We start from the raw sequence: 25035 nt of genomic DNA on the forward strand, positions 1-25035 counted from the left end.
ACTGAAGAGGACGAATATACTATACTTCATCAATGGGCAAAAATAGGGAAGGCGTGGCCACTAATTTGGCTTTTGGATGAGGATCAAAAGAAGGATCTTCTGGCAGTGAAGGCAAAAATCTTTGGCGAGCTCATAATGACGTCTGATTTGTACGGTAATAATCCGTTACATATTGCGGCCTCAACTAATGAAGATGATACTACGTTTGTGGAAAAGCTTATACATGGTTACAAAGAAGAAAACCTATGTGTCGGGGAGATGTTTGAGTCACTTGATCGTACACCATGGAAAGAAAAAAATGATTATGGGAATCTTTGCATGAGGCATTATCTTCAAAACAGGAAAAAATTGCGTTACATTTGCTATCAATCGATCCAACTGTATGTGAGATTGATAACGATATGATGGAGAGCCCGCTTTTCCTTGCAGTAAAGAACGGGATGAACAAGGTAGCACAGGAAATATTGGAGTCCAACTTCTCTTATAGTGTTAGTGGCCCAAGTCGTTCTACTCCACTCCATTATGCTCCATATTCTTCAGGTTTGTCATCTTGTTTGCTTCACTAATTGGTTTAAATAGTTACTTAATCGAAGAATATAAAATATACATTTATACTTAAAAGTAAGTTTCGATATAGAGCCCAAGTACCTACTGTACATTTTTATCAAATGATACTAACTAGTCTGAAACAATTGGAGTAGTATCTAATTGTAGACTTTGTGTATGACAGAATGTATTTTAAGATTGCTGCTGAAGACGAAATCATACCTTCTAGATGAAATAGATCAACTACACGGATTCAATGTGCTCCACCAATGGGCAAGAATAGGGAAGTATGAGCCATTAAAGTGGCTTTCAAAAGATGATTTTCCGGAAGAGGTGAGGACCAAAGTCTTCAAGGATTTAATTATGATCCCTGATAAGTTCAACGGTGACAATCCAATACACTGTGTGGTAAGGAGTAATGCAACCACTCCTTTCAAAATGGCAGCAACGATTGTTCCTCCTTTTGACATTGCCCCAATGGGTGTTTCGACAGTAGATGATACGACGACAACTCTAAAATTGTTTTTAGAAGTTCTTGTAACCAGTTTCCTAGAAGAACAACAAAAGGCTGGAGAATCGTCCTCAGTTGATCATTACCCTCCTTTTCGAGCAGCTAATATTTTTGGGGATACACCTTTGCATTTGGCTTTATCTTCAGGAAAGCAAGAAGCTGCATTATATATGCTATCAATTGATCCAACTATAAGTCAGATTGATAACTACAATAAGGAAAGCCCACTTTTCCTAGCAGTGAAACATGGTTTGAACGTAGTTGCAGAGGAGATAGTGAAGCGCGACACTTTCAGTGTCAGTGGCCCAAAAGATTACACTCCGCTTCATTATGCACCAAATTGTTCAGGTTTGTCCTCATTTTATTTCACTTTTCAATTTTCTTGAAATATAAAAAATGGTCATTATGCCAAATATGCACACATTTGGGTAACTTATTAATATTAACCTCTTTTCAATTTTACTCGGATGCGTTTTTATGTTATCTTATAGATTAAATCAATTTCAAAAAATGTTGCCTAATGAAGTATATATTTAACTATCATTTGGATACTCTTGTTCAAAACTAACTATAAATATTTTCCTTTAAGTGTTTGAAAAGTTAAGATGTTTTGGAAGTATATGATAACAAAGTAGAAGTATATCATAGAATATACAACGAAATCTCTCATTATGATAGCAAGTGCAAATAATTCATATTCTAAATGTGAAAAATGTTGTCAAAGTTTTCTTGAATGTCATATAACCAGAAGAAACGAGTGTTTGTCAGTTACAAATTTGTTAAATGGCTGTCGATAGGAAATAGAATTTGTTTTGTTGCACCATACAACTTTCCTCTAAATAGTACAAATGGTGTCTTGAAAACCACCTATTTCTAATACAAGAAAAAAAAGAACACAACATAGAAGCATTGATATTTGATAATTACACGAACATAACATTTATTATGCTTTTAAGTTTTAAGCACACTATTTTTCTTTTTGAATAGACCTTATGTGCTTTTCAGTATATTGCATAGTAGTGACTTAATATGAAAATGTGATTTTAATAGCAAATTATTATCGTTTGATAATAAAAAGTTGTGTATGACAGAAAACATACTTAAAACGCTGCTCATGAAGCATCCAGAACTCATATATGCAATTGATGACATCAATAGATACAATGCGTTACACCAATGGGCAGTTATAGGAAAAGTTTGGCCATTAAAATTGCTTTCAGAGACGGGCAGCCGTGACATGAAGCGTTTATTCTTCCGGGGGCACATCTATAAGCTTAACCGCAATAATGAAACTCCAATACATATAGCGGTGAAGGGTATCCATGAATTTAAGGCAACGACTGTTACAAGGAGTGTTCCTCCATTTGGTATTGCGAAAAAAGGTGCACCAACACCTATCCCTCCGTTTGATATTGCAAAAAATAGCGTAAAAGCAAGCGCTGCTCCTCCATTCAACAACATAAACTGCTTTCCACCAGCGAAACCCAATAGAGATAACATTGATTTTGTGAAAGTGCTTATAGAAGGTTACCAGAAGGAAAGAACAGAAAAAGGGAGTATGAGCACTGAGTTACTTGATTGCCCTCCTTTGAAAGCGACGGATGATGAAGGCAATACACCATTGCACACAGTTTTATCTTTGAAATGTGAAGAGCTTGCACTATATTTCCTATCATTTGATTCAACCATATGTATGATTAAGAACAAAAAAGAGGAGAGCCCGCTCTTTCTTGCAGTAAAAAATGGGATGAGCGCAGTTGCAGAAAAGATACTAGTGCTCTGCGATGATTGTGTTGGCGGCCCACATGGTTGCACTCCACTTCACTATGCACCAAGATGTTCAGGTTTATCTACAATCTAATTTACTTTTTCATTACATGTATGTTTATTTTGTGGAACATAGAAGGTGGCAATGAAAATTAGGAAGAGAAAATATCAAAATGACAAATAGAGAACAAAATGATTCAATCAACAATGAAATGCAAGAAATATTCGGCTTTAATACCATGCTAGAAGGATCAAAGGAACAACATTAGAGTACCTTTAATCAAGGTTTCTTACATAACAAATTATTACATCACAAAACAATAAAGCAAAACTCATGTTCTGTTATATAGAGAAGTAGAAAAAGAAGATAGAGAGATAAAGAGAGTTTTGTTTGGTTGGCTAATCTACTACAAACTACACTTAATGCATGCACATTCTAAGTATGTGACCTAGAACTTGTATTTGCTCTATCAATAGAAGTCTATTGACATGAGGATTCATCTTTTATTGTGTGCTGATGGCTTGAGCATGTGGCTGAGTCATCATGTACACCAACCTTTCCCGTTTTTAGCTTCGCGTGATATTTGAGCATGAAAATTGTAAGTTTAAGGAGTTAAACCTATCTAGTGTCAATGAATTGATAAGGAAAGAAGAGAGGTGAATAGATTATATTACTCAAACCACACAATCAAATTTAAGCACTAGAAGGAGACTTGATTAATATTTGCTCTTGAGATGGGATAAGCAGCCATGGCAGAGAGTCTTGAGTTTTCTTTTGCTAAAACCATGGGGAACATTAAGGGTGAAAGCGCAAGCCTTAAAGAGGTTCAACAATGAAAAACAAATGAAAATATAATGCAAAAATAAACACAAGTGTTTATGAGGTATCTCGAATACCTCCCCCTCAAATATAGTTTATTATAATGAATTCAACAATTACAAGTATAATAAACCACCCTTATCTTGAGAACAATCTCTCAAGATCACAAATACTAAAACAAAGTAAGAACACTCTAAAGTTTCTAACAATGCAATAGCCCTCTCAACAATATGTGTGTTTTTTGGTAAATGTTACTATGAGTGATGAATCCTATTTATAAGCAAGGTATTCATCACCTTTAGTATTCCCTCATAAATCACCATAAACTTACATGTAACATCCCAATTAACATCCTAATTAACTATGACAATAAACATTACAATAAACAATAGAAGTAATGCACCACATTATTGCATAGACATTACAAATTCTGACCAAAACAGAATCCAAAATAGTCTGCTGAACTTCCGCTCGACCCGAGCCACTACCTCGCTCGGTCGAGCGTGCTTCCAGGAAAGCTACTGACTTGTTCTGGACTTCTTGCTCGACCGAGCCAACACCGCTCGACCGGTCGAGCCAGACATAGCTCGATCGAGCGCCTGGTCGAGCCGCTCACAGTCTGTTTCTCTTCTTGTTGCTTTGATCAAACAACTCTCATCAACCGTTCCAAACCTTAAACCACCCATATTCGACACATCTTTATCGACCCCTCTAAAGTACAAGACAAAGCATGTTCGATTAAATGTTTAAAGTTAACATTTATTAAGATTATTGGCACTTGCTTTAACAAAGGGGTTATATGACTGTTAGGGATTTTTATGATGGTCCTATGTGTCTAGGATTGACGATTTTTTTAATTGCTAGCTAGTCGAAAATGCATAAGATTACGATGAGGAAAGTAGTAAAATGTGATAACAAATTTGACAGAAAATTTTGTAAGAATGCTGTTGAAGAAGCATCCAGAGCTTTTGGATGCAGTTGATCAGGAGAAGAAATTTAATGTGCTTCACCAATGGGTAAAAATCGGGAAAGTTTGGCCATTCAATTTACTAAAAAAAGAATTTCCTGAAGCGGGGAACAAAGCCTATAGGGATTTAACTGAAATGAAAAATAAGGAGGGTGATACCCCTTTACATATAGCGGCAAGGGGTGTAACCTCCAATCGCATATTGCCGACAGAAGAGGTAACCACTGCATTATTCCCAGCAAAGGAGGGAACTGCTGCTAATCCAACACCATTCCCAGCAAAGGAGAGAACTGCTCCTAATCCAGCGCCATTCCCAAAAACCTTATTTCCAACAAGGGGTGCAACCGCCGATCTGGTGGTATTCCCTTCACGGAGTAAAGAAAATTTTGAAATAATGCAAAATTTTGTGGATCAGTACAGGAAGAATATGTCATGCTCTGTATGGAAAGTACAAAATAATAATGGTAATACGAGGCCGTATCTTCTAAAAACGAAGAAGTTGCCTTGCTGATATTAAAAGAGGATTCATCATCATATCAGCTTCTTAACAACGAGGGTGAGAGACCACTCTTTCTTGCTGTTAAACATGGATGTTCAAAAGTTGTTGATAAGATTTTGAGTTCAAAAGTTCCCTCCAAGGCTCCTCGTTTTCGAACACTGCGTCGTAAGGATGGACAAACTGTGCTTCATAATTTGCGATTTTGCCCAGGTACATACTTGATTTTTTACTTATGAATACACTTTTTAGTTTGTTGCCAAGAAATTTGTAGCAAATTTGTTTAGGAAAATTTGTCCAAAAATACCTTTAAACCTTTATTTCGCCAAAAGGTTTCTTGTTTTCAGGTATCTCTGTAAATGTTACGTATAAAACCAAAGTGGCACTGGATCAATTTTTTTTTTTCTTATTTGATCCAGAATCATCCCTGCTTATGTATTTTACTCCCACAACTTTAATTTTTATTTGATTTACTAGTATGCCTCAAATTTGAATGACCTTTTGATTTTAATGAACGCTGATGGTCCCTTTGTTATGTAATAAAAGAGAAAACTTGCAGACAGTTACTTGCAAAATTTTGGTGGATAATCAATTTGCGTGATGATAAGGGAAGAACTGCGTTTGATGAAGCCAATGTGAACAACGTTGAATGGCTTGTAAATTTGCTAAAGGACATTTCTTCAATAGAAAAAGAAACCTTTGATTTTATTACTGCCTGTGATAAAGATGACTTGACAACTGTGATTGCCTTCATTGATAATGATGTTCTACACCACATTAAATTGCAAACTTACCAAGATTACCTCAACTTCCTAAAGAATCCAACCATTTCAGAGCTTAAGAATTACATTACTGAATCAGATGGTGCGACACCCCTGCATCGTGCTTTAGTTAGGAAGGAAATGCATCTGGCTAAGGTATTGCTTAAAGATAATGAGGTTGAACGAAACATTAAGAATAAAAGTGGTAAAACTGCCATGGATTTGCTTCTTGAGCTTTACGAAAATGACAAGAACTGGGTATGTTATTCAACACAACTAATGTTTCTGACTCGAGTTTGTCAATGTTACATTATCTTTTACCCTTAGAATTTATAGTTTTATAGTGCTTTCTTTGTATCATTAATTGGTGGCTCTTTTTAATGTGAAATGTAAATGCCTGCAGGAAAACTTGTGCTTGCAGATCAAAGTTAACCCACGGTTGAAAACAAACTATATCCAACCAGGGGCGAATTTGGATCAAATGAGAAACACATTATCAGTAGTTGCAGCTTTATTGGCAACAATCACATTTGCAGCTGGATTCACTCTTCCTGGTGGCCTTAAAAGTGACACTGGAGAAGCTATGCTAGCTAAGAAAGCCTCATTTTTGGTATTCTTACTAGCGGATGCATTTGCCATGAATACATCCATGTTGGTTTTGTGTTGCTTGTTATGGTCTATGGTTTGTGACCGTGATATGTCATATTTATTGGTTGACCGTAGTGTGATGATACTCCTTCTATCCCTATATGCGACAATGGTGGCATTTATGACAGGAGTCTACGCAGTAATTGAACACCGCTCCTTATGGGCAGCCATCATTATTATTGTCATGTGCTCATGCATAGGGATTACGGCAAATAGGACTGTGTTGCATAATATCGCAAAGCTAATCCCCTCGGCGAAGAAAGATAAAAAATCTGAGGTAAAATCAATTCTAAATTTGTATTTTATGAGGTGTTTGTAGTTTTACTAAAAATGATAATTAGTATTCTATTGTTTTTCTCATGGAAAAATATTAGTCAAAAGAGAGAAATATAGAAGTTGAGATGGGAGAATGGAAAATGTTGATTTCCTTCGAAGTTTGAGAGAAATTGTTTATCAATCAATCTCTTTTTTCCACCTAATTTTCAATTGTAAATCTCGTATAAAACCAGAAAAGGAACAACAACGATGTCAAAGCCTTAATCCCAAAAGATAGGGAGGCTCCATAAATCAATATATCATTTCCATTAGTCGTCCACTTGAATTCTTATTCTCCATTTATTTCGATTTCGTACCATCTCAACCAGTAAATCTAAAGCTTTCATATCCTTTTTCTCTTTGCCCTTCTAGTAATATTTGGTCTTTATCACCCTTTTTTAAGTCTCCCAACTTTCAAATTTCTATCCACTTATTTGCTTCGTTAATTTCACGTTTTTGCACACGCCCAAACCATCTCAAACAATTTTCTTTCTTCTTTTAATCTATTTGCGATTTTTTAACCTTTTCTTATATCTTTGATTCAAATTCTATCCCTCAAAGTATGCCACTACTCTCATCTTCTTATTATGATCTCTTCTAAAAACCCAACATTCTATTTTAGAAAGTAATGCTTGTATAATGGTCGTTTGACAAAACTTGCCCTTTAACTTTAGGGGCACATGGCATACCTCGATCGCATAATATACTAGTAGCCACTCTCCAATATGCCACCTGCACATGATTGTATGCGTCACATCTTGTTGGATATCCTTATTATTCTGAAATATAGACCCACGATATTTAAAACATTCACATGGAGCGATTCTCGTCCAACTTTAGTGTCTCTACTTTTCTCATTTGTGCTAAATTGACGCTTTATATACTCCATCTTACTCTGTATTGATTTAAACTCTCGTGATTTCAACTCTAGTCTCCATCGTTCTAACTTAGCATTTACCCCAGTGTAGTCTTATTACCACAACGAAGTCATCAGCAAATACATACACCAAGGCATGCCTGCTTCGAACAATCGAGTTAACTCATGTACGACCCTTGCAAAAAGAAAAGGGTTTAGGATTGAACCTTGGGGAAGGCCAATTTTGATTGAAAAATCATGTATTGCCCCCGCATCCCCACCCCCCCCCCCCCCCCCCCCCCCCCCCCACACATGTACTAACATTTGGATACATATCTTACACTATATTAATGAATTTCTTGGGAATATTATCTTTGCCATTTCACACCAAAGTACTTCTCTTGGTGCCTTGTCTTGTGCCTTTTCCAAATGATTGAATACCATATGCAAACCTTTTTTTCTTGCTCTTTAGTACTCTTTCATTGACTCATTAGATGAATTGGTTCCAACGTAGATCTTTTAGGCGTGAACTCAAGCCGGTTCTGGGTATATCTTCTCTTACGTAGTTCGGTCACACTTTCTTGTAACTTTATAATAAGGGTCATGAGTTTTATTCCTTGGTTGGAGAAATCTTGGACATCTCCTTTGTTCTCGTAGTTTGGTACTAAAGTAATCCATTCCTTGGGCATCTTATTTGTTCTCCACTAATTGGTGAAATAAATCAGTTAGACAAGTAACTCCAATCAGCCTTCGGAATCTCCATATTTTAATAGGTATACCATGTCACTGGAACAATAGAGAAAATGGTTTGCGAGAAAATTAGCACATCGAACACCTACTTAATAGAGAGGAGGTTTTGCTTATAGTTTTTGTGAAAGTATAAGTTGATGACTTTGTAAGAAATAGAAACAAGAATTATGGTTTATTTACACTTTGAGACAAATTTTCTTCTTCATTATGTTAAAGACTTTCAAGAGTTGGTTTCTTCTAGAGGTTCAATGCCTATCTGTTGGTTTATGAAATTACTGCACACTGAGTCAAATAAATGTTTGGTTTACACTTTGGCACACAATCATTATGGCAAAAAAAAATAAATATTATAATGAAATCCACAAACTATAACTTGATGATAATCTATGTTGAATACTTGTTTCAGGAAAAAGCATCTACCTCTGCAAATAACGAGTCTCAGAATTCTGAGGGACGATGCGGCAATCTACTCAGTAATATCGCCTCCTTTTTGACGGTTAAATTTATTTCAAAGCATAATCAAGACAAGAACTCTCAACATCATTCAGTTGATCAAGAGGTAACAGTAGTTATAGCAGCTATCTTCAATTGATTAGATTACAGACAACAAATTCTTTTCGTATTAGTTTGATAACCTCTGTAACCAGATAGAATTTACACTTTTAAATTCCTGTCTCAGGGTGGAGCACCTCAGAAAGCAAAGGAAATATCAGGCACGTTATCAATGAGGCTAAGAAAGTCGAAACCTGTGAATGATCAAGTCCAAAAACATCAAAACAACCGATTTGATCAGGTAAAAATTGTTGAATGCATGACTATCGTTCCGTATGGTGTTCTAAAAGTGTTACACCTATGAAAAAAAAATAGATTATGAAGAAGAACGTCTGAGAAATTAGAATAAATGAAACAAGATGAAATAAGATTTGTGAGGTGCGAAAATCCTTCAAGTAATTCACCTAGTGACAATAAAACGAATCCACGAGAAAAGAAAGTAGTTTTATGTTGCTAGTATTTACTAGATTACATTGCCTAATTTAAAGATGCTTGCCCTAGTACAATTATGATTCCGAACAGACAATTGTTGCTATACTTTCAGCTCATTTGAGCATTTATATACCCGAAATTTCCAACTTAGACACTATCGCTGCAATATGAAGTTATCATGCACCCAAACCCAATGTATTAATTTCAATGCCCTAAAACAAATCATAAATTTTGCATCACCCATAATCATTGATAGGAGTTACTAATGAGTTGCATTTCTCAACAATACTCCCCATTGACGAATAAACAAACTCTGCCAAGAACATAATGAAGGAATAAAAACCAATTTAACCTAGGATGTAAGCACCTTAAAGAGTTATATCCTTTTTATAAAGGGAGTCAATACAACATAACATAGAATAGTAACCAACCAAGCATGAGTTAAGGCCAAACTTGGAAGTCGTGATCGACTTTCTCAACGCATCCGTGGTAGTCTTCAAAGTATCCGGCTTTTCAAGAGCATGGAATAAAAATTAGGTTGTTCTGTTTAATGGTCATTTTATAACGAATTTTGAGCTTAATCGCTCCCCAAAACCAAATTGTGCAGCCTGTGTAAAAATGATGGAGTAACAGTCTTTATAAATATTATTCTAAGACAATTTAATGTTTCTTATATGTATTAGCTAGGTTCTAAAGGTATATTGTAAATGTGCATTAGAAAACCTTTTAATTACCATGATAAATGGATACGTTTCATGTTAATAGTTCACATTCCGATGTCCGCTAAACAAGTGAGAACACTGTGAGGGGTCGCGTCCGCGACATCGCAACTATTAATCACAATCACAAAATCGTCATTTTTTTTCTATTCTCTACCTTGCCAATAAAATTTATACCTTTAATATGAAGAAACCTCACGTCATTGTGTTTTGTTTGGAAGATGAAAATATATATTCATTATCCTAACAGGAAAAATGGATGATATAGGAACAACTAACAGCAATAAGCCATCATAAAGATAGCAGCCTTATCTAAGAAATAAGCAAAACTAAAAGAGAAGAAATCCACTTGAAGTCAATATAACTAAACATTTTCCTAAGGAACCATTGGATCCTATTCTTTAACATTAATTTTGATTTTATTACCAACAAAATTAGAAGTCTAAGATTTCAAGTTTCTTGAGCATTCATTTTTGTTTCTCCAAATCCAATAAGGGAGACTACAAATTATAGGTAAGAAAACTCTTGTTTTGGCATATGAAACACCATCTGGATTGGCAAAACTTTCTCTAAAGGGAACCATATGAACGCCACGAGGATTTACGCATGGCCTTTGTTGGGATTTTGTGACTCGAACCAAGTCCAAGATCATGAAGAAGATGAATCAAGTATGAGTCAAAAATGTTGGATGCGCAGGGTGCGGAGTATTACGCAGGGCGCGGAGAAGCTTCTGTCTTGGGCAGAACGCTGAGCGCATGCCGCGGAATACTACGCAGGGTGCGGAGCAGTGCGTTTTGTGCGGGGTTTAGTTTTTCCACGTTCTTTTGACGGTTATTTAGTTTTTGGGCCGATTTCTTTGTAATTATTAACCTAATTTCTTTGTTTTATGAGGTATATTATAAAAGGGCCCCATTGTCTTAGCATTAGGGATGCATGCAATACAAAGTGAGGAAAATCAAGAGAAAAGGCTTGGAGAGACATTGTTGTGGTTTCTTGTTCATCTTGTAATCTCCCGATTTATAGTGAAAAGTTTATTCTCGGTGCCGATGGATGTAGCTATCACGTTGATAATGAACCACGTTAATTTCTCGGCGTGTTTTTCTTTATTGTTTGTTTGAATCTTTATTGCTTTCCATTATTATTTTCGAACTTTGCTTCCGTTGTCGCACGGCAATTGGCATCAAGAGCTCAGGTTTTATCTTAGGAAGAGTTTTTTGAGGGAAATAATGGTAGGAGATTCTACAATAAGGATTGAGAAATTTAATGGGAAGAATAGCTTTGGGCCATGGTACATTAAGATGAAGGCGTTATTAAAGCAGTTGTAGATTTGACATCCGTTGATCCCGAAGAGTGCGGCGTCTACGTCAGGATCTGGAGACGGATGGACTGATGAACAATTAGTAGTGATGGAAGAGAATGCTCATTCTACCATCTTGCTAAGTCTTGATGATTATATCATCATGGAGGTTGTTGATCAGGAGACGACCGTGGAATTATGGTTAAAATTGGAGTCATTGTACATGACAAAATCATTAACCGACAAATTGCTACTGAAACAGCGGTTGTTTAGCCTCAAAACGTAGTCAGGTACGCCATTAAGGGATCATCTAGAAAATCTTAATTCTATTTTACTAGATTTGTGTAATTTAGATGTTAAGATAGATGATGATGATGCAACAATATTGCTTGTTTCTCTACCGAATAGTTATGAGAACTTCGTGGAGTCCTTTGTGGTTGACAAAGACTTGTTGACCCAAGAATAGGTGAAGGCAGCACTTTATATTAGGGAGTTGCGTCAAAAGGCGACATGTGATAATGGGAATCATGGCAGTGGGTTAGTTGTTAGGTCCGATCGAAATTCTAGAAAGAAAAAGGGGTCTAACAATAGTAACGGTGCTAGGTCGAATACTTGTAATAGTAGAGATAGGTCTAGCAACACTATGACCATAATATGTTATCACTGTCAGGAATCAGGACATTTTAGGTCTAAATGAGACTTCGGACTAGTGATGGGAGAAGGGTTACTTTGACTAAGGTGAGGCATGTTTCTGCATTAGGGAAGAACTTAATATCGGTTGGGACCTTAGATGATTCGGGGCTCAAGGGTGAGTTTAGAAATGGGGAAGTGGGTGTCTTTAAGGGTTCGGATTTGATAATTTGGGGTGTTAAGGTGAAATCCCTGTATGCCTTTCAGGGTGTTATGCTGCTTAGTTCTGTTGTTAGTGCTTCTAGTAGTCACCAGAAGATGACGGTTTATGATAGGCATGGTCATATGGGTGAGAGTAGAGAGCTGGAATTGTACATTAGGAATCATCTTACATGTGTCAAGAATGCCTACCTTGAGGAAGACAAGCATTGGGTGTTTGGTTTTAAACACAAGTGTGAGCTTAGCATTGAAGCTCATGATCTCTTCTATGGTAAGATGGTTAGTTGGCTACATTTGGGTAGTTTGATTTGTGGATTTGTTATGTTCTGTGTTTTAGGTATATTGTGGCATCATACCTATGGGATAACACCATTGCAGAGTGGTATTATAGGAATAGCGAACCGGACCTTGTTAGGGAGAGTCTTATGCATGCTCTCTAGTACTTGGTTGTTGAGTAGATACTTGATTAGTTTGTTCGATCAGAGTTTACACACGGGATTAGAGGTGACCAGTATGTGTGTGTTTTGGCTCAGTAGGGTATTGTGCTATCTCATATTTGGAGTCTTGTTAGGGCTTTGGTGTGCTATGGTGTATTTTGCAGTTGCTGGTTATGGTGATAGTGGTACCGAGTTTGAGGTGGAGTATGAGGTTAGCCCCTCATCCATTTCTGTTCGACCCCAGATTAATGGTGTTGATGCTGCCCCAAGTATCTCTCTGATTGTGATTTCTGGTGCTATCTTTATCTCTGTGGATAGTTTAAAAGAGTCAGTACAAGGAACATTCCACCGATCTAAAGGTTTCATGAAAAGCCTATATGTGTTATCAAGAAGTCTGATAGGTTGGTTGTAGGGAGTGTTGTTTTGGTTGCTATAAGTGTGGTAGGTTATGCATTGAGCCTTGTGGTTTTGGCAAGGTTGGTAGCCGTTTTTGTGGTAGGTTATGATCTCGGTGATGGTTTTTGTGATCAACTTTGGTTGGCTTTTGTGTACTATAATTGTGTGTTTAGTGATTAGGTACTTGATGTTCAGGAGAAGCACGGTGTGGTTAGATTCCATTCGGAATGCACGTACATGAAAATAGAGGTAAAGAAGGAAGGATGTTCTGACAGTCCTAGTAGATTCTTTACTGTGCTGGATTCAGTGACATAGGCCTTTAGGGGCAGTGTTGAGGGAGCTCACAGGTGGAGGTGTGCACAACCTCAAGGTGGAGCTTGCCTCCTGGGCTCGTGATGCAGGTGGAGCTTGCCTCCTGGGCTCGTGATGCAGGTGGAGCATTATGAGTGAACTTGTGATGCTAGCTGAGCGTTATGAGTTGTTATACTTGGAAACGAGTATGTGATGGGTCTTAGTTGAAGACTTTGGGATGAGTCTTAGTTGGAGACTTGTAGGGATGTATGGCTTATGTTTGAGCCTTGCATCGGTTTTGGCTTGAGAATGGTTTTGTTTCACTATGGTTTGATGAGGTAATGACGGACTATGGGTTCTCGTCAAGGTGAAGATTGTTGGGATTTTGTGACTCGAACCAAGTCTAAGATCATGAAGAAGATAAATCAAGTGTGGGTCAAAAATGTTGGATGCGGGGGGTGCAGAGATATGCGTGGGGCGCGGATGCGCGGAGTGCGGAGTATTACGTGGAGTGCGAAGAAGCTTCTATCTTGGGCAGAATGCTGAGCGCGGAGCAGTGTGTTTTGTGCAGGATTTAGTTTTTCCACGTTCTTTTGACGATTATTTAGTTTTTGGGCCGGTTTCTTTGTAATTGTTAACCTAATTTCTTTGTTTTTTGAGGTATACTATATAAAGGCCCCATTGGCTTAGAATTAGGGATGCATGGAACACAAAGTGAGGAAAACTAAAAGAGAAAAAAAAGCTTGGAGAGCCATTGCTGTGGTTCTTTGTTCATCTTGTAACCTCCCGGTTTATAGTGAAAAGTTTATTCTCGGTGCCGATGGATGTAGTTATCATGTTGATAGTGAACCACGTTAATTTCTCAATGTGTTTTTCTTTATTGTTTGTTTGAATCTTTATTGTTTTCCGTTATTATTTTCGAACTTTGCTTCCGCTGTCGCACAATAGCCTTCCTTCCCTTCAACAACAAATCTATTTGGTTGTCGTATGTTGATCTCTTCCTCTAACTCTCCACGATAAAAAGCAATTTTCACATCTAAATCTTCCAAGTCTAAATCATGCAAAGAAATAATAGCTAAAAGAGTGCGAATGGAAGTATGTCTTATCATCGGTGAGAAACATTATTCATTTATTGTAGTCGATTCTTAAAACTTGGCTAAAACCTCGATCTATAAGTCTAGTCTTGCACAGTTGCACTTTTCCTCTTAAATGCTTAAATTTCCTCTTTGCACTTGTTGATCTACTTGCAATAGATGATCGTCTTACCTCTTGGTTTCACAGGTTTGAATTTTTTTTGAAATGATCCATTTTCCACTTTCATTGGCGGCTGCCATTTCTAAAGTCCTTGCACTCCATGGCTTCGGTGTGAGAAGATGGCTTTAGGTCAATATTGTTATTGAATCAAGTTTTTTTTGAGGATTTACCAAACCTTTCACCTTCGTTGCTACCACACTCAAGAATCATCTTCAAAGCCCACCAAATAAGTTTTGATTATTCTCTTAGCTATCCTTTATGCAATGCCAGAAGGTTGCATAATAGATAATGTGTCCTTTAGGTGTTTTCATCTTAATCTTCTTCATCATTCTCATTGTATCATTTAGGAAAATCATTCACATAAGCACACAGCACAAGCAAAGATCCAAATTTAGGAAAATCACCAAGACAAACCTGGTCACTTCTCTTGTATCATTTTCAACCCAAACACATATACATATGCTGATATATATGCCAAGTAATCGTTTTAATTGCATCGGTTTGAAATTACCTACTCATCTTAGCATGTAAAAACATACAAATGTGCCTTTTCAAGTATGTTTCTCTTTATCCTCTTAACACTCCGTTTTTTTTTTTTTTTGATTTTTCTCCATAAGTATAACGTTTATGAAGGATCGTAGAACATGAGTGTTGTGCGACAAAGAAAGCAAAGTCAAAAACAATAATGAAACAATAAAGAAATTCAAACAAAAACAATAAGATAGGACGATAGTGATAACTACGTCCACTAGCACCGAGATCGAATAGTTTTCCTATGATCGCAAAGAATTTTCAAGATGAATTAAGATATCACTTACAAATATAATGGCTCTCTTGTGATCTTTCAATTTGTGAGTAATTAACCCTAACTCTAAAATGAGGGTTTTTATACTATTATCCAATAAAAGGAAGTTATGAATTAATTAAAAAACAAAAGTAACCGGCCAAATCATGGAAAAACTGTCTCCCGCAAAAAATGCAAGGCAAGCCGAGTCGGCTTCCGTCACTTCAACCAATGTCGTTGAGTCGGCTTCATAGTCTAACAAAAAAACAAGAAAAGAGAACCTACAGCCGCCTCGGCTGTCTTTACGCCATCATTGACGCCGAGTCGGCGTTGCTCTCTGGAAAACACCCTCAGTCCAGCAGCCTTCAAACGAGTCGTCTTCCTCATTGGCCACACCGACGCCGAGTCGGCGTTTTCTTCTGTTTATCACCTTCAACAATGGCAACTCATATATTTGAGTCACCATTAACAACAATGAGAATAGATGAAATCGCTGAATTCAAGACGTCCACTAAACATATTGACTAGCACACCCTATGTCCTCATAAAATTCGTGGTATCGATCCGATAGTCACATGCTAGCCAAGACTCCACATGTCATGACCTTACTAAATTCATGGTACTAATCAAGTTGCAAAATCTTTAACCTAACAATTTATAATGCTACTTAGTAAGTTCTCAATTGTCAATTACTAGATTCATTAGGTAGATCTAGATTTGAATTCTACATTTTTATAGGTTCATCGGGGGCTGTGGGAGGCTCGGCCTTTCTTGCCGAAAATATAATCCTTTATAATTTTGACTTTGGAGTCAAACACTTAGTTTTTTTTTTCCAAAAAGGTAATTATAAAGAAGATTCTACTCCATTTGTCAAATATATTTTTGTTGTGATTCAAACTTTTTCCGCTATATGTGATTTTAAAAATTTTATAATCTATGTAGTTTTTATATAATAATCCTTCTTATTCAGCACATGTGTTTCCTTTTCATATTTAATCAAATCATCTCAAATGTCTCATTCTTATTTTGGGTACTTTTTTTTCCATAATTGAACTTTCTCCTACACATGTGGTCGCATTTTACTATAAATTGCACATTTTCTCCTACATATGTATTAAACCCCACTATCAATTCGATTTCCTCTCCTACGTATTTGGTCCCATTTGCCTATCAAAAAAAATTGATGAAAAGTCAAATGGGACACATGTAGTAAATAGGAGGGAGTAAAATAGTTTGCCAGTATATCGACAATTTGGCCTCTTTTAACTCAAAATCCTAGCTGCGCCCCTACCCACTTTCCTAATGAAAAATCTAAGTGAACAACATGTAGAACCGTAGAGTGCTTGATTTCATGAAATTATACCAAATAAGTTCTTGATTGTCAATATCTTGATTGATTAAGGAGATGTTAGTCTGAATTCTACATTGTTAAGGGATCGTCAATTATCCTGATGAGGGATCTACTCACAAATAAATAAAAATATAGAAAACAAGAAGAAACTAAAGAATGCTTTATTTTCAGAAATTACTCAAGCATCCAATTATTACTCATTTTGGTGCAAATTCCACGCAAAGTACAAAATGACTCAAATGCCTAGAATAACTTGAAATGACTAAAAATATGTTTATAAATCTTGTTTTCTGTTTAGACCAAAATAATGACTAAAGCATCAATAAGACTATGAATGATACTAATTAGATTATGAATTCATGTTACAGGGACAAGCTTCCACTTCTAGAAATAATGACCCTTCAGAAGCAGTTGGACATTCAGCAACTGATATCATGATAAGTTATCCTAGTGGTTGAGGTGTTGTTTAATTTCTCTAATTTAAGAGGTCAGGGGTTCAAGCTCCAGCTGTAACTCAAAATTATTTGCTAAGATCGATATGATGTTAAGAACTTTGATGAACCATAACAACAAATGTTTGATAAAATAAAATTTGCAAAATGACAATGATTTAAGGAGGTTCATCCAATGATGGCTACGTCCTCCGTGGTGTGTAGTTTCTTGTTTATATTATTTCAATGGAGTAATACACTCTTACAAATGAAGTATTACAATTGAGCAAGAGATAAAACAAAAAGACTATGTGTTTGGCTTAGAGGTTGTGTTTTTTTTTTTTTTTTTTTGTGTTTTTAGATGAGCATGAGAGCTTTCTATTTATAGTACTAAGTACATTCAATGAGATTACAACCTTAATTCTGAGTATTAACCACTTTGAAACTGCTCCAAGAAGTTAAAGGGATGAAAACAGAAATTTCTAAATCGTTAGAAGATCCGCTCGACCGGAACAGAGGCTCGCTCGGTCGAGCGAGCTACAGACAACTTTTGGATACATTCTGTTTGTTCGCTTGACTCACTCAAAAGCTCGCTTGGTCGAGCTACCTTTAGTATGCCTTCTGTTAGTTTATGTTCGACTAAATATAGCAAAGCATCTTCAAAACTTTTACACTTCTTCATTAAATATCATTAAGACCTATAACTCTCATGATTACTGCAACTATTAAATCACACTTTAAACACCACAATCGTTAAGTTACCAACTTAAACACGCACATTAACACATTTATAGGATTTCATCCCAAAAGACACACATGAATATACACATCAAATGTGCACTCAAGTCACACAATTCATAACAGTTTTATTTTTTTAAAAAATTGTTGGAAACATTCAGGATAATGCTTTCCGATTAATAAATAGTCGGAATTTTCGATCTCTAGATGTTAGTCGGAATCGGACTGTTTTCCTACTAAATTGAAATATCAACTACATTTACACTGACTGTTTAAAATACTCGAAAATTAATCGGTATAGGATAATACCGACTGATTTCTAACTATTTTCGTTAGTTGGTATATGGATTCATTTTTGTAGTGAGAAATGATGATATTTTAGTTGAATTCTACAATCTACATATATATGAGTGTTTTCAGATATTGTAGTGGTGATGCAGACTCTAAAGATCTAATTTTGATGATCTTCATTAGTACTCAATTTATGCATGTATAACAACTTTCCATCATTGAGGGGATAGAATCATAGAATCATATCGGTATAATTGGATCATAGAATCGTATAACTCTAAAAATATGTATTAATTTGCTTTGAATTACTAATATCAAGAATATTTGTTATTTTTTTAAGTTTTAAGGTGTAAGTAAAAATTTATTTGACTTCTTCTATATATTAAGTTTTGAAAAAGAATATTTATTTTAATCATTATAGAATTGCAAAGTAACAAAAACTTGAATTTTATAGTGGTATTGATATAATTATTTTAAATAATATAATTATTTCATAAAGGTTTGGTTGTGCAGGTTTAGTAATAATAATTGAAGTGTATGTATGAGGGTAATTATCAAATTTTATTTGAGAATTATAGCAGCGGAAGGTTTGTGGTAATTTCAGTCTTATTCATCAATGGGTAAACAACCCTCCAATATATACATCAACTTAGGAAACTAAGTAAGGAAACAAGATAATCTCTATGATATTGTACATAATTAGGAGAATAAAATCATCTAGAAAAATCCTATAGAATATACAAGAATATATTTAGGAGATATTTCTACACTCCCCCTCAAGTTAGGCTGTAGGTTCAAAAACACCTAACTTGCATAGGATGGTGTTGGAGGCTTTTGCTGAAACAGTTTTAGTGAGGATGTCGGCTAATTGATCTTTTGATCTGATGAATGGTAGACTGATGATATTTTTCTCCAGCTTCTCTTTGATGAAATGTCTATCTATCTCGACGTGTTTTGTACGATCATGCTGAACAGGATTTTCGGATATGCTGATGGCAGCTTTATTGTCACAGTATAAGTTGCTTGCCTCTCGCTGTTGACAGTTCAACTCTTCCAGCAACTTCCTAATCTAGAGAATTTCTGTAATCCCTTTAGCAATTCCTCTAAATTCTGCTTCAGCACTAGATAGAGCTACCACCTTTTGCTTCTTGCTTTTCCAAGTGACCAGGTTCCCTCCAACCGGAGTAAAATACCCTGATGTTGACCTTCGATCATCCCGATCGCCAGCTCAATCTGCATCAGTATATGCTACAAGGTTTAAGTGCTGATTTCTTCTGAAGAGAATCCCCTTATTGCAAGTCCCTTTTAAGTACCTCAAGAGCCTCATAACAGCCTCCATGTGTTGTATCTGAGGTCGATGCATAAATCTGCTCATGACACTCACTGCATAGGCAATGTCTGGTCTAGTGTGAGATAAATATATGAGTTTTCCTACCAACCTTCGATATTGATCTTGATCAGTCATCTCAGCTCCCTCAATGAATTGAAGCCCATGATTTGCTATCATAGGTGTTTCTGCAGGTTTGCAATCAATCATTCCCACCTCAGCTAATAAATCAAGAATGTACTTTCTCTGTCTGATGAAAATCCCTGTTTTATATCTGAGAACTTCTATTCCAAGGAAGTACTTTAAGTTTCCCAAGTCTTTCATCTCAAATTCCAAGAAGAGGCGACCCTTTAAATCATTGATCTCCTTCGTATCATCCCCTGTGATAACCATGTCATCAACATAAATAACAAGACATGTGATAAGACCATTTCTCTTCTTGAGAAATAGAGTATGGTCAGAATTACTCTGTTTGTACCCAAATTTCTTCATGGCAGCAGTAAATCTCCCAAACCACGCTCTAGGAGACTATTTTAACCCATATAGATCTTTTCGAAGTCTGCATCCTTCCCCTTTATTATACTCATGTAGGAAGCCCGGAGGAGCTTGCATGTAAACTTCTTCCTCAATCTTCCCATGTAAAAAGGCATTCTTTACATCGAACTGATATAGGGGCCAATCTTTGTTAGCTGCAATGGAGAAGAGAACCTGGATAGTATCAATTTTAGCAACTGGAGAGAATGTTTCAGAATAGTCTACTCCTTAGGTTTGCGTGTATCCCTTTGCAACAAGCCGAGCTTTGTATCTTTCAATGGTTCTATCTACATGATACTTTATTGAAAATACCCACTTGCATCGTACTATCTTTTCCCCTTTGGCAGCATGCAAGGTTCCCAAGTCTCATTTTTTTTAAGAGCTAAGATTTCTTCTTCCATAGCTTTCTTCCATTTTGGGTCACGAAGAGCATCATCAGTATTTTTTGGTAGATTGCCTGAGTAAAGAGAAGCATTAAAGGCAACCGCTGTCTGAGACAGATGATCTTGGCTGTCTTGATATATTGGGTATCGAGACCTTTGAGATTCAAATTCAGGATCATATCTCCTTGGCGGGATACCTCGTGTATTCCTTGGGGGCAACTCATATCTCCTGGAAACATCATCACTAGACATCACATCATTATTAACATCAATAGAGCTAGGGGTTACCTCTAGTTCAGCGGGATACTCGGGGACAGCAATGGAATGAGTAGGTGGAAGTACTGTAGTTTCAGTGACAGTGACAGTGGTGTCATTTACTTGCTCTTTTGGGTCTCGACCATTTGCCAAATGATAAATTAACCAGCTTAGATCCTCACTAGTACTCTCCCCCTGAGATCGAGGCTGGGTAAAAATATAGGAGTGTTCAAGAAAGTCACAATCCATAGTGGTGTATAGCTTATTGTGAACAGGATCAAAGCACCGATAACCTTTTTTACCAACACCATACCCAAGAAAGACACACTTAGCCGCCCGAGGTTCCAACTTAGTTCTATCCCGTTTCGGGAGATGAACATAAACTACACATCCAAAGATACGGGGTGAAAGAGAGTGGGAGGAGGGTATAGGATGAAAACTTTCCAAGGTAGCAAGAGGGGTTTTGAATTGTAGAGATTTAGTGGGTAGGCGATTGGTGAGGTAATTAGCAGTGGAAATGGCCTCAGGCCAGTAGGAAGCCGGCACATGAGACTCAAACATAAGGGCACGGAATATGTTAAGTAGGGTTCGGTTTTTTCTTTCAGCTACTTCATTTTGCTGTGGGGTGTCAGGGCAAGTAGTTTGGTGAAGCATGCCATATTCAAGGATAAAATTTTTCATTTTATGAGAAACATTTTCCCCATCATTATCTGAGCAAAGAATTTATAGGCGAGTATGAAATTGGGAAAGTATCATGTTGTAAAAGTTAACAAACACATCAAAGACTACAGATTTGTGTTTAAGAAAATAAATCCAGCTCACACGAGTACAGTCATCCAGAAACAAAACAAAGTATGAATATCCTGGAGAATTACTTTCAGGAGCAGGATCCCATACATCAGAATGAACTAAATCAAAAGGTCTATCAGTTCTAGTAAAGCTGGGAGAGTATGAATGTTTATGACTTTTAGCTAGAACACAAGTCTCACAGTCCAAAGACAAATTACAACTATGAAAAGACGGAAAAAGACGTTTTAAATAACCTAGTGAAGGGTGACTTAAACGTCGATGCCATGTCCATAGTTGTTGTATGGGAGTCCCGTGAACAAGTAGCGAATGACCCTTTTTGACCGTCTCGTCCACATAGTACAGTCCACCTTGCTCAGTACCATGCCCAAGAATCGTCCCCGTCCGAGTATCCTGCACAAGACAACCATCAGAAGTAAATAACACGGTACAATGAAGCTCTTTGGTTAGCTGACTGACAGATAATAATGTAACACCCCTGAATTTCAAACCCTTCAAGGGTGTCACTTGTAGAAATAAATAATTATTTAAATAGGAAAAAGAAAGAGATGACGTTTGAAAACTTCCAAACAAAATCCTACGGAAATTTCGGCAGCATCTGCCTTGAAATTTGACGCGCCGAAGATTTAGACAAACGATAAATCATCATAATGAAGAGGCATCAATGGCCTCGTAACAGAAACACGGCGGAAAGGTCATCGCCAAAACCTCTGTCGACATGCTAAGCATGGATCGTGGTTCCCATGTAAACACTTGGGTTTTCCAAGCAAAAAGATAATCCACTGTACAAGCCATTCAAGATACTATAACAAAATATAAAACGATATAAATCTTTGCAGCGGAACGAATTACATCAAAAGGAGGACTCATGCCTCAACCAAAACATACACACTTTCAATTCGAAATCACATGTAGCGTCAAAAATGGTTCGAACAGGGCACGCGTCAAGGTTCTCACTCGATCCCCCCCCCATATGCAATGCAAGGAAACTCCAAAACCTGCAAGACCTATCTACGACGCCCCTGCTGCTCAACGTAAAGTCATAGACCAAACGTGTCATAGCAGGGCCATCAGAGACAAGCCGTCAACAAGGAAACAAGCAGTACACGTCAGTATCTAGCAACAAGTTATACATGCAACCAACAATCAATTCAACAAAACGAGGGAAGAAAGACACTCCAATGTATAAAAATCTACTCCAACCATTCCTCACTTCTGTGCACTTCTCAATGCCTTCACCATTTTCTATTTTTTCCTTAATTCCACGTATCATCTTTTGTGACTAGAGGCCACCATATTGGGGTTTGCAAGACCCACATGGCAACACCTCAGCCAAGGGCGGTGACGGCCATGCCGGCGCCCAATGGCAAAGTATGATCATACCCCCGTACAGCGACCATATATAGATGATCCATGCCTCCGGGAACTAAACCAACTGGGGTACCAATCCAGTGGAGTCACAGTAACATCCAACTTAATATCTCATCAATAAGGGACTCATTCCCATTCCATCTCATATAATCCAACATTCTACTCTCGCGATATAAGAACTCAATCTCTACCATCTTGACAACTGATTTTCACTTGTAACACAAACTTAACAGTATTTAAATAGCAAATCATATTCAACCTAGCTCGTATAATATTATCACGCAAGGAAAATATATTGAAGATGCATGCAAGAATCAGTTACTGCGTGTACTTACCTGCACTGCAAGATGACAAGCCACAAAAATCGCTTCGAAGGGGTTCTTACGCCCCTCTTATGAACCGGGCACCTATACACGTTTAAAGTAAGACTAATAAGCCTACTTCACATCATTTACGAAGCACCGACTCCATACAAGCTACGCTATTAGCCAATTAAGTTTCGATTCAAGCTAATACGCATTCTACGCATACTCATGCAATAAATTCAACCCATGTTCATACATGAACTACGCCATCAATTCCAATCAAACCATAACATTAGATTCTAGTCAGGTTTATATCAAGATATGTTCAAGAACACGTAATACATGACGTTACACTTAATAACAATCATATCACCTATGATAGTAGTGGTTTATTATTTTTTCAAGGTTTTTAGAGTGAAACGATTAAGAATAAATTAGATTTGTAGCTTGGCGAATCAATAACGATTCGTATAATTTGGGTCAAAGTCACCCAACTTAGCGACACAATTGAACATATCAGTATAGCAACCGAGCTCAAAACTAACCACCTCATCAACGACTATAACCACGATAATACTTTCATTAATGACAATCGCTACCTTAATCCGTCTCAGTAATTATTATTATCGTTTACTCTACAACAATGGATATTAACAATACTAGTCACCATTCATCCAAAGTGTCACATACACAAGCTTATACAAGATTTCCAATACAAAACATCATCCAAGCCACAAAAATAGTATATACTACTTTTAATTCATCCACCCCTAACTTATTCAAGTTCAATTCACACTTTCAAATGCTTACCCACTTTAAATCCTATTAAGATATAACTTAATCCAAGCTAAGATTCATGAATTTACCCAAATTACTACCTTTAAATTCATCATAATATAAACCCTAACTTATCTAATTTCAGATCACCATAATAATCAAACCCATAACAAAATCAAGATATTCATACTCCAATTTAACAAATATGAACTCTAAATAATAAGAAATCAAATATCAACACATACAAACTTAATTTGGGTAAGAGATTGCTCACAAGGGGAACTAGAAATGGGTGAGGGTATAAATGGTTTTTGTAGTGGTGTGGAGCACGAAAATGGTGGAGGAACCACCTCTTGCGGCTGCTGTACCTGCTGGTGGCTCACGAAACAGCCGCTGCTGTGGTCGTTCGTGGTGAGGCTGCTGCTTGTAGTGCGTGGGGGAGGGAAAACGCGGCTGTGCTGCTGCGGGCTGCTCACGGTGGTCTGCTGGTGGTCTGGTGTGCCGGCAGCTGCTGTGGGCCGTGAGGGAGAGGGAATTGAGAGAGGGAAGGGAGAAGAGAAGGAGGGGAGGGAGGAGTGACGGCTCAAGCAAGAAAAAAAAAAAGAGTTTCATGCCTTTTATCCTTGTTATTATTATTATCATGTTTATTTATTTATTTATTTAGATTCATTTTTTTCTTGCGAGGCCTAACTAAGAGACTCACCTTCGGGGGCTTAGACGTTTTAATAAAATAATCATTTTAATTCGAACCTCTTTATTTTTGAATCGTAATTATATTTTTAATATATATATATAAGTTAACATTTAAATTCGTATACGAAAGAAATTTATTAAAATAATTTCATAAATAATTGTAAAGTCTTTAAAAACTATTAAAATATTAAATAATAACTTCATTAAAATCTCTATTAAAATATTAAATAATTATTTCATTAAAATCTCGGGGTGTTACAGACTACCCCCCTTAAAAGGAGTTTCGTCCCCGAAACTAGCGCAACCAAGGTACTAATTGTGAGA

General features: G+C 36.8%; 2 protein-coding genes and 1 long non-coding RNA gene across 3 annotated transcripts; 2 read left to right on the plus strand and 1 right to left on the minus strand.

The window, feature by feature from the left end:
- The first annotated feature begins 257 nt into the window (after nucleotides 1-257).
- Nucleotides 258-5320, plus strand: LOC130799474 (uncharacterized). The gene is made up of 4 exons (XM_057662578.1): nucleotides 258-540; nucleotides 731-1405; nucleotides 2149-2901; nucleotides 4572-5320. Exons 1-4 carry the CDS (start codon nucleotides 402-404, stop codon nucleotides 5120-5122), a joined length of 2118 nt encoding a protein of 705 aa, XP_057518561.1. The 5' UTR covers nucleotides 258-401; the 3' UTR covers nucleotides 5123-5320.
- LOC130799475 (uncharacterized) lies at nucleotides 5129-18111 on the plus strand. Its single transcript, XM_057662579.1, has 6 exons — nucleotides 5129-5320; nucleotides 5654-6126; nucleotides 6272-6793; nucleotides 8844-8996; nucleotides 9117-9230; nucleotides 17168-18111. Exons 2-6 carry the CDS (start codon nucleotides 6010-6012, stop codon nucleotides 17255-17257), a joined length of 996 nt encoding a protein of 331 aa, XP_057518562.1. The 5' UTR covers nucleotides 5129-5320; nucleotides 5654-6009; the 3' UTR covers nucleotides 17258-18111.
- Nucleotides 18112-22253: 4142 nt separating this feature from the next.
- LOC130800288 (uncharacterized) lies at nucleotides 22254-24598 on the minus strand. Its single transcript, XR_009039394.1, has 3 exons — nucleotides 24293-24598; nucleotides 23272-23343; nucleotides 22254-22590 (listed from the first exon to the last, which is right to left on the minus strand). It is a non-coding gene; the product is annotated as an uncharacterized LOC130800288 (long non-coding RNA).
- Nucleotides 24599-25035: the final 437 nt, after the last annotated feature.

Source organism: Amaranthus tricolor, chromosome 14 (genome assembly GCF_026212465.1).
Source record: "Amaranthus tricolor cultivar Red isolate AtriRed21 chromosome 14, ASM2621246v1, whole genome shotgun sequence".
Classification (NCBI taxonomy): domain Eukaryota; kingdom Viridiplantae; phylum Streptophyta; class Magnoliopsida; order Caryophyllales; family Amaranthaceae; genus Amaranthus; species Amaranthus tricolor.

Coding starts and splice junctions, on each gene's coding strand:
- LOC130799475 (XM_057662579.1), top strand. CDS start 6,010: ATGCATCTGGCTAAGGTATTGCTTAAAGATAATGAGGTTGAACGAAAC. Junction 6,127..6,271: donor ACGAAAATGACAAGAACTGG/GTATGTTATTCA, acceptor AAATGCCTGCAG/GAAAACTTGTGCTTGCAGAT. Junction 9,231..17,167: donor AAAACAACCGATTTGATCAG/GTAAAAATTGTT, acceptor TTCATGTTACAG/GGACAAGCTTCCACTTCTAG.
- LOC130799474 (XM_057662578.1), top strand. CDS start 402: ATGATGGAGAGCCCGCTTTTCCTTGCAGTAAAGAACGGGATGAACAAG. Junction 541..730: donor TTATGCTCCATATTCTTCAG/GTTTGTCATCTT, acceptor TGTGTATGACAG/AATGTATTTTAAGATTGCTG. Junction 2,902..4,571: donor CTATGCACCAAGATGTTCAG/GTTTATCTACAA, acceptor CAAATTTGACAG/AAAATTTTGTAAGAATGCTG.